The sequence below is a fragment of the Sarcophilus harrisii genome, chromosome 1 (assembly GCF_902635505.1).
Source record: "Sarcophilus harrisii chromosome 1, mSarHar1.11, whole genome shotgun sequence".
In the NCBI taxonomy this organism is placed as follows: Eukaryota; Metazoa; Chordata; class Mammalia; order Dasyuromorphia; family Dasyuridae; genus Sarcophilus; species Sarcophilus harrisii.
Genome location: NC_045426.1, coordinates 58,511,151 through 58,524,371, shown reverse-complemented (window position 1 = coordinate 58,524,371; position 13,221 = coordinate 58,511,151). Strand labels below are relative to the sequence as shown.

Sequence of the window (13,221 nt, the reverse complement as noted above, 5' to 3'; positions counted from 1 at the left end):
ATATATTATCTCATTTTTTTTCTCCTTCAAGTATGGGAGTCTAGTCTCTCTAATAGTATTGAAAGAAAGGGTTTTCATCATCCTACTATACTTAGCACTGTCTTGGGTGCATAGCTCCTTAAAAACTTAATGTAATGAACCAATTAAAGACATGGCTTGGACCATTTAGTAACACAGATTACAACATATAAATTTATCACTTATATAAATCAAAATTGAGAGAGGTGTTATAATGCTATAGAAGTTAAGACACTGGCAGGAAACTGGAAACTAAGTGGATGCCCATCAGTTGGAGAATGGCTGAATAAGCTATGGTATCTGAATGTTATAGAATATTATTGTTCTATAAGAAATGATCAGCAGAATGATTTCAGAGAGGCCTTGAGAGACTTAGATGAACTGATGTTTATGTAAATGAGCTAAGTGAGCAGAACTAGGAGATCATTGTACACAGCAACAGCAAGATTATATGATGATCAATTCTGATGGATGTGGCTCTTTTCAACAATAAGATGATTTAGGCCACTTCCAATAGTCTTATGATGAAGAGAGCCATCTGCACCCAGAGAGAGGACTGTGGGAACTGAGTATGGATCACAACATAGTATTTTCACTATTTTGGTTATTGTTTGTTTGCTTTTTGTTTTCTTTCTCATTTTTTTCCTTTTTGATCTGATTTTCGTGCAGCATAATTGTGAAAATATGTATAGAAGAACTGCACATGTTTAACCAATATTGGATTACTTGCTGTTTAGGGGAGGGGTTGGGGGGAAGAGAGGGGAAAAATTTGGAACACAAGGTTTTGCAAGAGTGAATGTTGAAAATTATCTATGCATATTTTAATGAAAACTTTCTAATTTCAAAACATATGCATGGATAATTTTTCAACATTGAGCCTTGAAAAACCTTGTGTTCCAAATTTTTCCTCCCCTTCCCCCACCTTCTCCCCTAGATGGCTAATAATCCAATATATATATGCATATGTTTTGAAAATAAAAAGCTTTCATAAAAAAGAAAGAAATTAAGGCACTGAAAAGGGTGCCCAAAACATTTCTAAGCCCAGGGGATTGTTTGATTTATCTTTCTCCATTTAGGTTGAATAGGGATCTTAGAAGGTTCTCATTCTGCCATTATTTAATAATTTATCCCCATTCTATTCCTATGATTCTCCCTATCCTTATTAAGGTACATCGGGTTCAGTCTTTGAGAAATCAGTTTTCATTCACTTATCTTTGTTGCTGCTTCATTGGAGACCATAAAGACACACCATTTCAAAGTAAAAAGTATTGATCACATGAATAATTTTAATTTTTAAGATGTAAATAAATCTCCTGACAGAAGTAGCCATGAGTTACATGGGAACACATTTGTGCTTTGCTTTCAAAAACCAAATATTTAAGTTCAACTTTCTCTTCATTTAAAGATGAAAACTGTCAATAATAGTGCAAAGGAAAGGGAAAAAAAAGAAAAGGGGACATAACAATTTACTCCTCTTCTATAGACTAAGCATTCTTAGTTCTTCCAACTGATCCTCATATAGCAGAGAGTTAAGGTCTTCACCATTCTAACTGATTTCCCATGGAAACTCTCTAATTTACCAATGTCTTTCCTGAATTGTGATGCATAGAACTGAATATATCCCTCTTTATGATATGACCACAGTAGTGTACAAGGCAACCAAATTCTTATTCCTGAAAGTTCTTCTCCTAATTGGGGCTCAACTTCATGGTTGAACCTCCTCTCTCCCCAATAATATAAAACCAGGGACAATGTGATAGCTAGCTATCTTCAAGGGCTCTCATGTAGAAAAAGTATAAAACTTTCTCTGCCTTGAGAATAGAATAGTAGCAGTTGGTAGATAGTGCAAAGTGCTAAATATAGGTTTAATGTCAGGAAAAATTTTCTTTTGATAAGAGTTATCCAAGAATAGAATGGAGAGCTTCAGAGGATAATGTATTTTAAGGCTGGATGACTGAATATTTTAGAATGGATACTTCTTTGAGGTGTGAGTTGGAATAGATGATCTCTAAGGTCTAAAAATTGGAGAAACTAATGGGAAACTATATTGGAACTGATCCTCATGAAGGAGAAATTGGTTGGGATGAAAATGATAGGAACCCTGGGGAAAATGAATACTCCCTTTCTAGAGATTTGGGGAAGGAAGATTTCAAAGTTTTCAGAGGAAATATAGGTGGAATCCCCTGGATGAAAATTTAATGGAGAGGAAAAAAGGAGTTGTCTGAAAAGATCAATATGGACACACAGAAAATTTGTCAAACAATTCAGGTTTTTAAAAACGTACAGAGGTTAAGAGGCAGTTAGATGGTACAGTGGATAGAGTACCAGCTCTGAAGTCAGGAGGACCTGAGTTCAAATTTGGCCTCAGACACATAGTAGTTCCTAACTGTGTGACCCTGGGCAAGTCATTTAACCCAAATTGCTTCAGCAAAAAACAAAAAACTGTACAGAGGTTAAAGCAAGATCAGGAATTAAAGATGAATAGAAGATCATGGTATCTGGGAACCTGGAAAATTAGTATTTGGAGTTATCACAGCTGAGAATGAAATATACCCAAAGCATTGTTTTTAAGAAATACTATGGGAAAGAGTAGGATTAAAGATGATCCAGTTAAGACTACTGCTTGGAGTAGATGGGACAATGACAACTGACAAGAGAGAAGCAGAAATTCTTCTTTAGCTCTTGGTTTTTCTGAGACATTTTGAGAGGAAAAAGACATTTTACATTGGACATGACAGAACAAAATTGTCTAATGCTAGGAGATCCAATGGATAGAGCATGGTTTTTGCAGTCAGAAAAATTTGAGTTCAAATTTGGTCTCAGACATATACTAATACAACCCTAAATGCACACGCGCACACACACACACACACACACACACACACACAGAAATATACATGCACACAAACACATACACAGATATACATATATTTACATATATGTATGTACATATAAATATACACACAAACACAAATATTATATGTACTATATATTATATAATATACTCACATATAACAATACTAATACAATTCTAAATATATATGTATATGTGTGTATTTGCATTTGTGTATATATATATTTTTTATTTTCAATTTTTTTTCAATGCAAGACTTTGTTTTACTTGACTACACGTGTTTATGACAGGGATTTTGTTTTTCCTGCTTTGTCAGTGTGGAAAGGGGGAAGTAGGAAAAAGAGAAGGTGTATGAAAATAAAATAAAATTTAATTTACAAAAGAAGTATTGATCATAATGAACTAGTACAGTTTCATAAAGGGTAAGATATACCAGACAAATTTCATTAAAAAAAAATAAGATTACTGGGCATTTAGATCAGAGGAATGCTACAGATGTGATTTACCTAGATTTTAGCAGAGTTTCTGACAATATTTCTCAGGCTACTCTTGGGGAAAAGATAGGGGTCAAACAGTAGTACAGTATATTCCAACTGACTGAATTAGCAGATCCAAAGAGTTTGATGTCAACTTGGAAGAGGGTCTCTAGTGGAGTATCCCAAGATCCTGGGTTAGGCCCAGCAGTGGTCTTACTGAATCATCTTTATTCTCCTCTTCTCCATAGTCTTTCTTAAAAATAATCCTTTTGGTACATTTCACTTTTCTTAGCTGTGATAATTCCAAGCACTATTTTTTCCCCAGGTTTCTCAGATACTATGATCTTCTATTCATCTTTTATTTTTGTTAATGACCTTTAATGGTATGAATAGCATGCATTTGTAAGTGACTCAAAACTGGGAGAAATAGCTATAGCTATCATATTGAAGTCAGAATCCTAAGAAATCTTGAAAGGCTAGAACATTAGGCTAAATTTGATAAAATAAAACTTGATAGGAATAAATGTAAAGTCTTACACTTGGATTTGAAAGCTTGAATTCAAAAGTACAAAACAGGGAAGTATGGTTAGCTGTGGATTTGGAAAAGTTCTAGAAGTTTTGGTGGGCTGCAACTTAGTCCATAGATTGATGATCTGTGATCCCTCACAAATCAGGGAAAGTGAAAGACCTTCCATCCACATCACTTGGACATCAGCTGAAGTGACATTTAATCTGGAGAAGGGAAGACTTAAAGAGAACATGAACACTCTCATCAAGTAATCTAAATGACCATTATATGGAAGGGGATTAGCCTTGCTGTGTTTAGCATAGTAACTTGAACAAGGAGCAATGAGTGGAAGCTGCAAAGAGACAAATTTAAGTTTGATGTCTGGAAGAACTTAGAGTTAGAGTTGCCTAAAAATAGAATGGGTTGCCTCTAGAGGTATTAGGGGTCCTTCTCACTAGAGATCTTGAAGCAGAGATTGGGTGATCATATGTTAGGTATGTCATAATGGCAATTCCTTTAAGGCATGGACTTGGTCTAGATCAGAGTCCTTAACCCTCTGTCCTTTTTGTGCCTGGACCCTTTTCACAATCTGGCAAAATCTAGGAACATTTTCTCAGGTTCCTTTTCTCAGAATATTTTTAAATAATTTAAAGAAATGCAAATATTCAGTTAAATAGTAGGGCAAATAAAAAAATGTAATCTTCATCCTAACCTAAGTTCATGTATATCTTAAAATCCATTGATAGAACCTTGAGGTTCTTGGTGATCCCAGGTTAAGAACTTTTGGTTTAAATGGCTGCTTACTCCCCATCCAAGTCTAAAACTCTGAAAAGTCCCTTTCAATTCTGTCTTTCTATATTGCTAGGTTCAGTTATTTATGGTATTGATCTCCTTTATTAGCATAGATAATTATAAAAATACTTATGTGGTCACTTTTCACTGACAAGAAATCTAGACAGAGATACATTCCTAGTTTAGTATTCGTTAAGGATGGATTCCTGTTTGATCTATTTCTCTCTCTTATCTACCTCTATATTTTCTAGGGCATTTAAGAGCATCATTAACAAAAACCACCTTTATTAGGATGATGAATTTTTATCAGATGAGAAAACACATGTAGGGGCTTTATAAATCTTAAGGCAAAGTTTCTTAAAATGTGGGTCACATAACTAAATGAGGGGGTCATGAAATTAAGATTTATATCAGTAAATATTTGATTTATATATCTATTTTTTATATCTATATATCTGGAATCATATAAAAATGTCTGGGGCAAAAAGAGATCACAACTGGAAAAAGATTAAGAAGCCCTGCCTTAAGGCACATATATTTATTATATAAATAAGAATGATTCAACTTCACCTAACTAGGTTCTAGAAAGCAAGAAAATAACCACTACAACAAATTCCACTTGTCCTTGCTTATGATACAAAAGGAAAGGAGAGTTTTTCATTTTACTGAGGCGAAAGGGTAAAGAAAAGAAAAAGTAGTTATATTATCGGTTAAAAAATCTTTTTCTCCTTACCCAGGACATAAATCTCGTTGTTGACTACGGCACTACTGAATCGGTATTTAGAGTACTTCATCGGTGCCCGCTCTCTCCATTGATCTTGGCCAGGGTCATACTGCAACAGTCGGTTGCTTAATCGATCAGGCTCATCATCAGGGAGATCCATCTGTATGAAATATGACAGCTATATAACAACATACCATTTAGAGATGGATGTGAGTACACAAATGCAATTAATCAAACTGGACAGCCAAGTAGATAAATAGCATCAACTGAAGTGACTCAGACTCACTAAAATTCACCAATTTTCCATGACTTGTGGTTATAAGTGCATTGTCGAGATCAGATGAATTTATATCTTAGTCCAGTGGGGCTGAGGTGCTGGGTTAAAACAAACAAGCTGTGATTATAGCACTGTCACAACATAGCTTTTTTCCCCCCTTTTTCTATTATGAAGCAGCAACTGAGTCTTAAAAATGAAGTCAAACTATGTTAGCCAATTTTTTTTTGGAACATATCTATTTTGTTAAACTATAAAGTAGTGTCCTTGAAGAAGGGGTGTGAAAGGCTAAGCTTCCATTTTGTGAAACATTTCTTTTTTATATAGAGAATCTATTTAAGTAAATCTGATTGAGTCACAAAAATATTTTGTTTTAATAATTTGCTAAACATTTTCAGACTATAATTTCTTATAAGTGGAATTTATTAAAGAAAAGTGCTTTATAGTGTTTGAGACTAAAACCTTATATCTTGGCTCTATTACTTTGTACATTTATTTTATTTTTTTACTATTAAGCTTTTTATTATTAATAACTTACCTCCTCTGCCAGCTATAATTTTAATAAACAATTTAAAATTTTATACACAGGCTAACAGGTAGGTTGCATAAGACAGTGTTAATTACAATTTAAGTTAATAAAGAGATGAAATGAATAACTGAGGTAAAAACCTAGTAAGAACAAATTAAAATAAGACTATACAACAATATTTCCAGATTCTGTCAAATAGGCCCCTTATTTCAAGCAACATTAAATAAAATTTAATTCCCATAGGAAAATAATTTGTTCCAGCATTTATAAAGCATTTTTCATATATTTATTTCATTTGAACCTCAGGACAACCCTGCGAGGAATATACTTTCTCTACTTTACAAATATGGAAAATGAGGTTAGTGAGAAGTTAAGTGACTTGCCCAGCATCACAGAGCTATCTGCAGCGGGAAGTGAAATCAAGTTTTCCTGACTCTAGGACATTACACTAGCTAGCTGCCCAAGATTTTGCCTCTATTCTAGGCAACATGTGAAGAGGCTGAAAGTACAAAAATGAAGAAAGTTTAAAATACTTCCATCAAATAGTAATAACAGATATTCCAAGATTGTTTTTCTTGTGAATGACAGAATAGAGAAAAATATAAAGTATCCTGAAAAAAGTAATAAAGTCACTGATGATGAGTATACATTAATAAATTGGTATTTTGACACATTAGGTTGTAGAGACATTGTATATAGTAAAAAGAGTTGTACATCCATGGAAAGAAATTGTCCTTTTCTGTTTTACACTACAGTGCCATGAGCTCTGTAGACTTTGAATAAGTAGGAAGTTGAGAGTTTTTGAGGGTTTTTTGGTTGTTTTGTTTTGATATAGGTCTAATCAAGGAATTGGAGCACATTTTAGTGACTTTAGGAATCTAGAGTTTTCAATTCCAGAATCACATTTGAAATTTAGAGGATAAAAGGAGATATAGCGAAGTTGTTAGGGCCCCAGTTTAAGTTAATGATGATATATAAAGACTATAAAGGCATAGGGGAAAGGGACTGTCATCCAATATCATATGGAGTAAAGAATATTTGTATTCAGTAATAAGCATCTTAGTCATTATAGAAGGCAACAAGAGAATATAGGGGAAGAATAAGTATTTGTTGAATGAATGTTGAACAATGACAGAAACTGTTTCTTTTGTGACTCACTAATCATACAGATTTATATAAATTTTATAAGAAAGAGAAACAGAGTCTCTATCACTATCTCTATTAGCATTCTGAATCGCATGGGTTTTGACCCATGAATCATCAACAATCAGTGAAAAATGGATTAGATGTCTAAATAATTTATAATTTTTCATGTACATATACTTTCATCAAGGACACACATAGCTATCTATCTACCTGGATAGGTATTTCTAAAGAGGCTACATTAAAGCTCTATTATATTTTACAGACTTGGCAGAGCATTTAATCTAAGAGTTTCTCAACCAAATTTTACTTTACTTGTATATAGATAATGGATGTGTTCTAGGAAAACTGCCTGCAAATTTAATTTTTGTAAACTGAATAAATATCTAAAATACTCTAAATGGAAATTATTTTGTAAAATAACATTGTGGTAATCGTTTGATATAGTGTCCTTTTGTGAAGTGAATAATCACCCCTGAATTGTATAAATCTAGTTTTTGAGAAATCATTCGATTTGCTTAAAGTGAAAGATATTTTAAAATCTTTTGAAGTACTATGGAACTTTGTGGGGTGGTGGTGAGATAAGAATTAGGGACCTAATTAAATAAAAGATCGTTGCATAATAGAGCCCTACATTTCTACTTTTTAAAGCCAAACCAATATGTTAAATTTATTCTTATTCTAAATTTCCTTCTTTATTTAAGCATTTGATCTCTTTTTAAGCAAGAGAATAGCTCCTGAATTGTTTTTCTGAGCCTTTGTCATGGAAATCTTGATATGTAAATGCTGTTTTAGGTCCATGATTAGTTTATAATTTTAATTATAATCAACTTGAGAATCCTTAGCAATGAGTTACCATGAAGACAATGTTATTGTTCAGTTATTTTTCAGTTGTGTGTTTCTTAGCAAAGATACTGGAGTGGTTGGTCATTTCCTTCTACAGTTCATTTTGCATATGAGGAAACTGAGGCAAACAAGGTTAAGTGATTTGCCCAGGGTCATAACTAGCAAAAATCTAAGGTCAGATTTGAACTCAGGAAGATAAGTCTTCCTGATTCCTGACCTGATGCTCTGGGTACTATGGTACCACCTAGTCATCCCATGAAGACTAAAAATTTTCAATTCAGAGCATACTTTTAAAATGTGGTAAGATTAAGATTTCATCATTCACAACGGTTATTCTGTTAAATGGTCAAATTGAATTTTTTTGAGTAATTCAATATAAAAGGTTCTTCAAGCCTATTAGTGAACAAAATATTAAGACAGAAAGAAAATATCTTTATTGCTTGTCATACATGTCTCCATTAAATCTGAGCCAGCAGGTTAGAAAATTTGATTTTTAACAAATCTTTCCCGCAGGCTTACTTTTGAGATTAGGTATGGTTATCATTAAGTTTTTGTTGATATGCAACCATATTATCTAGGAGAGGATGTTATTTTCATAGTCATCTTTCCCACTACTCCTCCAGTGGAAAAGGAAGGAGGGAAGGTATGAAACACTGCCTATAAAAGAAAGCCTTGGGTGCTGCAAGAGTCAAGGAGAGAGGCAGAATGGAAAGGTGAAAAGAGGATAGAATTGGAAGTTCTGATCCCAACTTGCCTCTAAAGCCAATTGTCTGTAGGTAAGTCACTTCATCTAGTATATCATTCAAAAAGGACAGGTTGGAGAAAGAGATCGAATAGGTTATATTAGGAAGAGGTACTCATGTGAAGAAACTCAGGGTGGCAGAGACCATTGGGTGAAGATCAATGAAGTAAGAGACATAAAAGATGAAGAGTTATGGAGAAAGATCACAAGCCTGGCACAGAGATATAATGTAAGAGAAGATATGGAATCTGTGGGAGCTGTCTTTCTGCCAGAAGCAGATCAACTAATAATTTCCTGACTTTCATACTTCCTTCAAAAGACAGAGAAAGTAATAAGGGGAAAGATCCATTCCGAGTATTGTCACAAAGGAAAAATTGGCTGTTGGAATGAAAATATTAGGAAGAGTGGGAAGAAGTAATTACTCCATCTCTGAATTTTTCATAGAGATAAGAGAAGGTAACTGGATACAATCTGACATTCAACCAAGATTTTGGGAGAGCAGGTTTCAAATCTTTTAGAAAAATAATATGTAGAATTCCATAAAAAATATTTCTACAGAAGTTAGTCCAATATTTAACATACACAGGACTGCTTGCCATCTCAGGGAGGGAGTGGAGGGAGGGAGGGGAAAAGTTGGAACAGAAGTGAGTGCAAGGGATAATGTTGTAAAAAATTACCCAGGCATGGGTTCTGTCAATAAAAAGTTATAATTATTAAAAAAAAAAAAAAGAAAAAAAAAGAAGTTAGTCAAGATGGGATGGGAAGCTCTCAAGAATGAAATTCTAAAGACAAAAAAGACTAAATTTCAGTGGGAAGGAATAAGTAAATTGATTTAAAGATACTGATGTTGATGCATAGAGAACTCCTTGACTAATTTTGCACACACGTCATACATATATGTTATATATATGTATATATATACACATACTTTGCATATGAGGAAACTGAGGCAAACAAGGTTAAGTGATTTGCCCAGGGTCATAACTAGTAAAATTTTAAGGTCAGATTTAAACTCAGGAAGATAAGTCTGATTCCTGATCTGGTGCTCTAGGCACTATGGTGCCACGTAGCCATCCCATGAAGACATATATATGAACATATATACACATACTTATGCATATAAATATGTGTGTTTGTATGTGTGTGTACACACACACACACACACACACACACACGATGGCAATCACCAAGGGCAATTAATAGAAGAATGTACAGCATGGTTCTGACTAGTCTTATAAAAATACCAGGAGCACTAGTTTAGAATGAACTAAGGCTAGTTAGAAAAGCTAAGGATGACAAAACCCCAAAGTTTTTAAAAGTATATTGGAAATCAAAGAATGATTAATACTACTGCTCAGGGTGGATGGGATGATGATACTAGATTACAAAGAGAAAACAAAAATGCTTAAATCATAATTTTATTTTCTTTGCCAAGGAAAATTATACTTGGACTGGAAATAGTAGAACCAAAATGATGAATAGGGAGTGGTTATCCTAGGTAAGTACATAGAAAAGAAGAGGATCTAGTAGCAAATCCCTCAGATGTATTCTAGATTATGAAAAGAATAGTCAGATGTGATTGCTGAGATACTTTTAGAGATCCTTGAAAGATCATGATGAGTAGGAGAGGTATTAGATGACTGGAGAAAAGATGACTGGAGGATATATGATTATTTTTTTTTAAAGCAGAGGAGTGGTGATGTAAAGAATTTTACTGTATTTCCTGGAAAAAATGCTATAGTAGGTCTTTAAAGAGATGATCAGTGAACATCTAGGTAAGGAAGTAGTGACCCTAATGAATTAGGATAATCTCATCAAGAATAGGTGATGACAGATTAAACTCGTATTCTTTTTTTCAACAAGATTTTATTGTTGTTTAGTCATTTCAGTGTTGTGCAACTCTCCATGACTCCATTTGGAATTTTCTTGGCAAAGATCCTGGAGGAGTTTGTCATTTCCTTCTCCAGCTCATTTTTACAAATGAGGAAACTGGGGCAAATATGGTAAAGTGACAGGTTGGAAGTATCTGGGGCTGGATTTGAACTAAGGCTAAATATTTCAGGGAAAGGAGTCTTTAGGACTCCAGGCCTGGTACTTTCTCCACTCTGCCTCCTTGCCCAGGGTCACATAGCTACTAAGTGTCTGAACCCAGATTTGAACTCAGAAAGAGGAGCCTCTAGACTATACAATGACGGGAATGTGGTGGATATATTTTATTTCTATTTTTAAAAAGCATTTAACAATGTTTACCAAACTATTCCTGTCAAAAAGATGGAAATATGAAAGCTGGTGCATTTGAAACTGATTGACCAGCTAGATTCTAATTAGAGTTTAATAATTTGATGTTAACTTGGATGCCATTAATACTTTAATATCAACTTGGAAGAAGATCTCTAGTGGAGATCTTGTCTAGGGAGCAGCATTTGGTTTTATGCTGTTTGATATTTTAATCAATGACTCAGATAAAAGCAGAGGTAACATGCCTCTCAGATTTGTAGATGAACTGGTTAATAGAGTTAGGATTCCAAAAGATCTTGATAGTTGGAGCACTGGTTAGACTCTAACAAGATATAATTGAATATAAAATCTTACACAAGTTTGAAAAATAAGCACTAGGACATATTGAGGGAGGGGTGGTGAAATAACATTTCTTGTGAAAAAGATCAGGGATTTTTAGTAGGTCAATATGAATCAATAGAGTGATATAGAAGCTCCCCCTCCCCCCTCCAAAAAAAGCCCAATGTGATTTTTGTCATAAAAAAGTCCAGGACTGGGGAGGTACTAGTGTTTCTGTGCTCTGGTCTAGTTAGATCACATTTGGAGTACTGTTTGTAGTCTGGGTACTCTGTTTTAGGAGCCATATCAATAAGGTAGAAAATAACTGGAATTGTGAAGGGCTTTGAAATCCTGCCAAATGATCATCACTTGAAGGAATGATGATATGTATCTTATGATATTTATCTTGGAGAAAGAAAACTTGAAGAGAAACATGATGGCTGTAGAAATATTTGAAGAGTTTTCACATCAAAGGAGGATTGTTTTGATCTGATCTGAACCAAAAATAATAAAACTATAAATAAAATGTATATTGAGGCAAAGAGGCAAATTTTAATACAAAAAATTTTGTAATGATTAGAGCTGTTCAAAAATAGAATGGGTTCCTTTGGGAGAGAATGATTTCCCCTCAATGGAGGTCTTCAGCATGTTGGGAGAAAGACCTGAATCCAAATCTTTCTTCTGATACCTAATTATGTAGCCTCATTTAACATCTCTAATCTTCAATTACCTCATCTGTAACATAGGATTATATATATAAACATATATTAAATATATAAATAAACAATCCTATAATCCTATTTTATAGGATACCTTCCCTCCCCAATTAATAGGATTATTGTGAGAGTTAAATGAGATAATATATGTAGAGGTGCATTGTGACTATGAAGCATATGAGTTGTTGTTATCTAATCTATCTCCCCTTGTTTTTAAATATAAGGACACCAGTCTTGAAAGGTTCAGTGATTTGTCCAAGGTGATGCAATTTGTATCAGAGCTGGTTCTATGCCCCTTAACACAAATATCTTTGATAAGGAGTAAAAATAGTAAGGCAACTGAAAAAAAATGCTTAAATGTTAAGTGAATTCATATCTATGTTGAATTCATTTTAAAATTTAATTAGTCTTTTAAATTCCTATGGAAGCTTTACATTTAACATTCTAAAACAGGGAAAGTTTTTGTTTTTATGATTTTTTTTTAACTTAGTGAAGACACAATGTTTTAGTTTTCAATGAATATGTCAGCATTCTAAACTGAGAAGCCAGCTGGCATGCAAACATGCTGATTAGGTACAGAGGAAATGTCTTAACCTGTGGGGTCCATCCTCCAATCACGTAAAGTTTATTATTCACTGTTACCACAGCATGGCATGCTAGTTGTAATGGAAGAGGGGCCACCCTTTTCCAGTTGTCATGTTCCACTGAATACTTGTCCACACAGTTTGTAACAAGATACCGATTTTTCAATTTCATTTGTCCTCCTATGACATAAAGGTCATTATAGACACTGCCTAGGGCATAAAGTTCCCGAAACTCAGTGGCACATAATTTTTCCCAGAATTTGTTTCCCCGATTGTGGTACCTGCAAGTGAATGGATAGAAAGTTTGAGATTAGAGATGACATTTTTTTCTAGAGGCTAATATCTTGCCCTTGAAAACTACTTGAGTCTCTTTCCAAATCATAATGTGATACAGTTCTTCATGCTGAAGGAAAAAAAGAATTTTGTTTTTAAGATTAACATACTTTTTAAAAGAGATTG

General features: G+C 33.9%; 1 protein-coding gene across 1 annotated transcript in view; it reads right to left on the bottom strand.

Annotated features, from left to right (window-relative positions):
- The window catches only part of KBTBD12 (kelch repeat and BTB domain containing 12), an 84,865-nt gene that overhangs the window by 52,053 nt on the left and 19,591 nt on the right, over nucleotides 1-13,221 (bottom strand). Inside the window, exons 3-4 of the mRNA XM_003762486.3 lie at nucleotides 12,773-13,043; nucleotides 5,382-5,532 (exon numbers count right to left, since the gene is read on the bottom strand). Of these exons, the coding sequence (XP_003762534.2) occupies nucleotides 5,382-5,532; nucleotides 12,773-13,043 (422 nt within the window). The remainder of the gene's footprint in view (nucleotides 1-5,381; nucleotides 5,533-12,772; nucleotides 13,044-13,221) is intronic.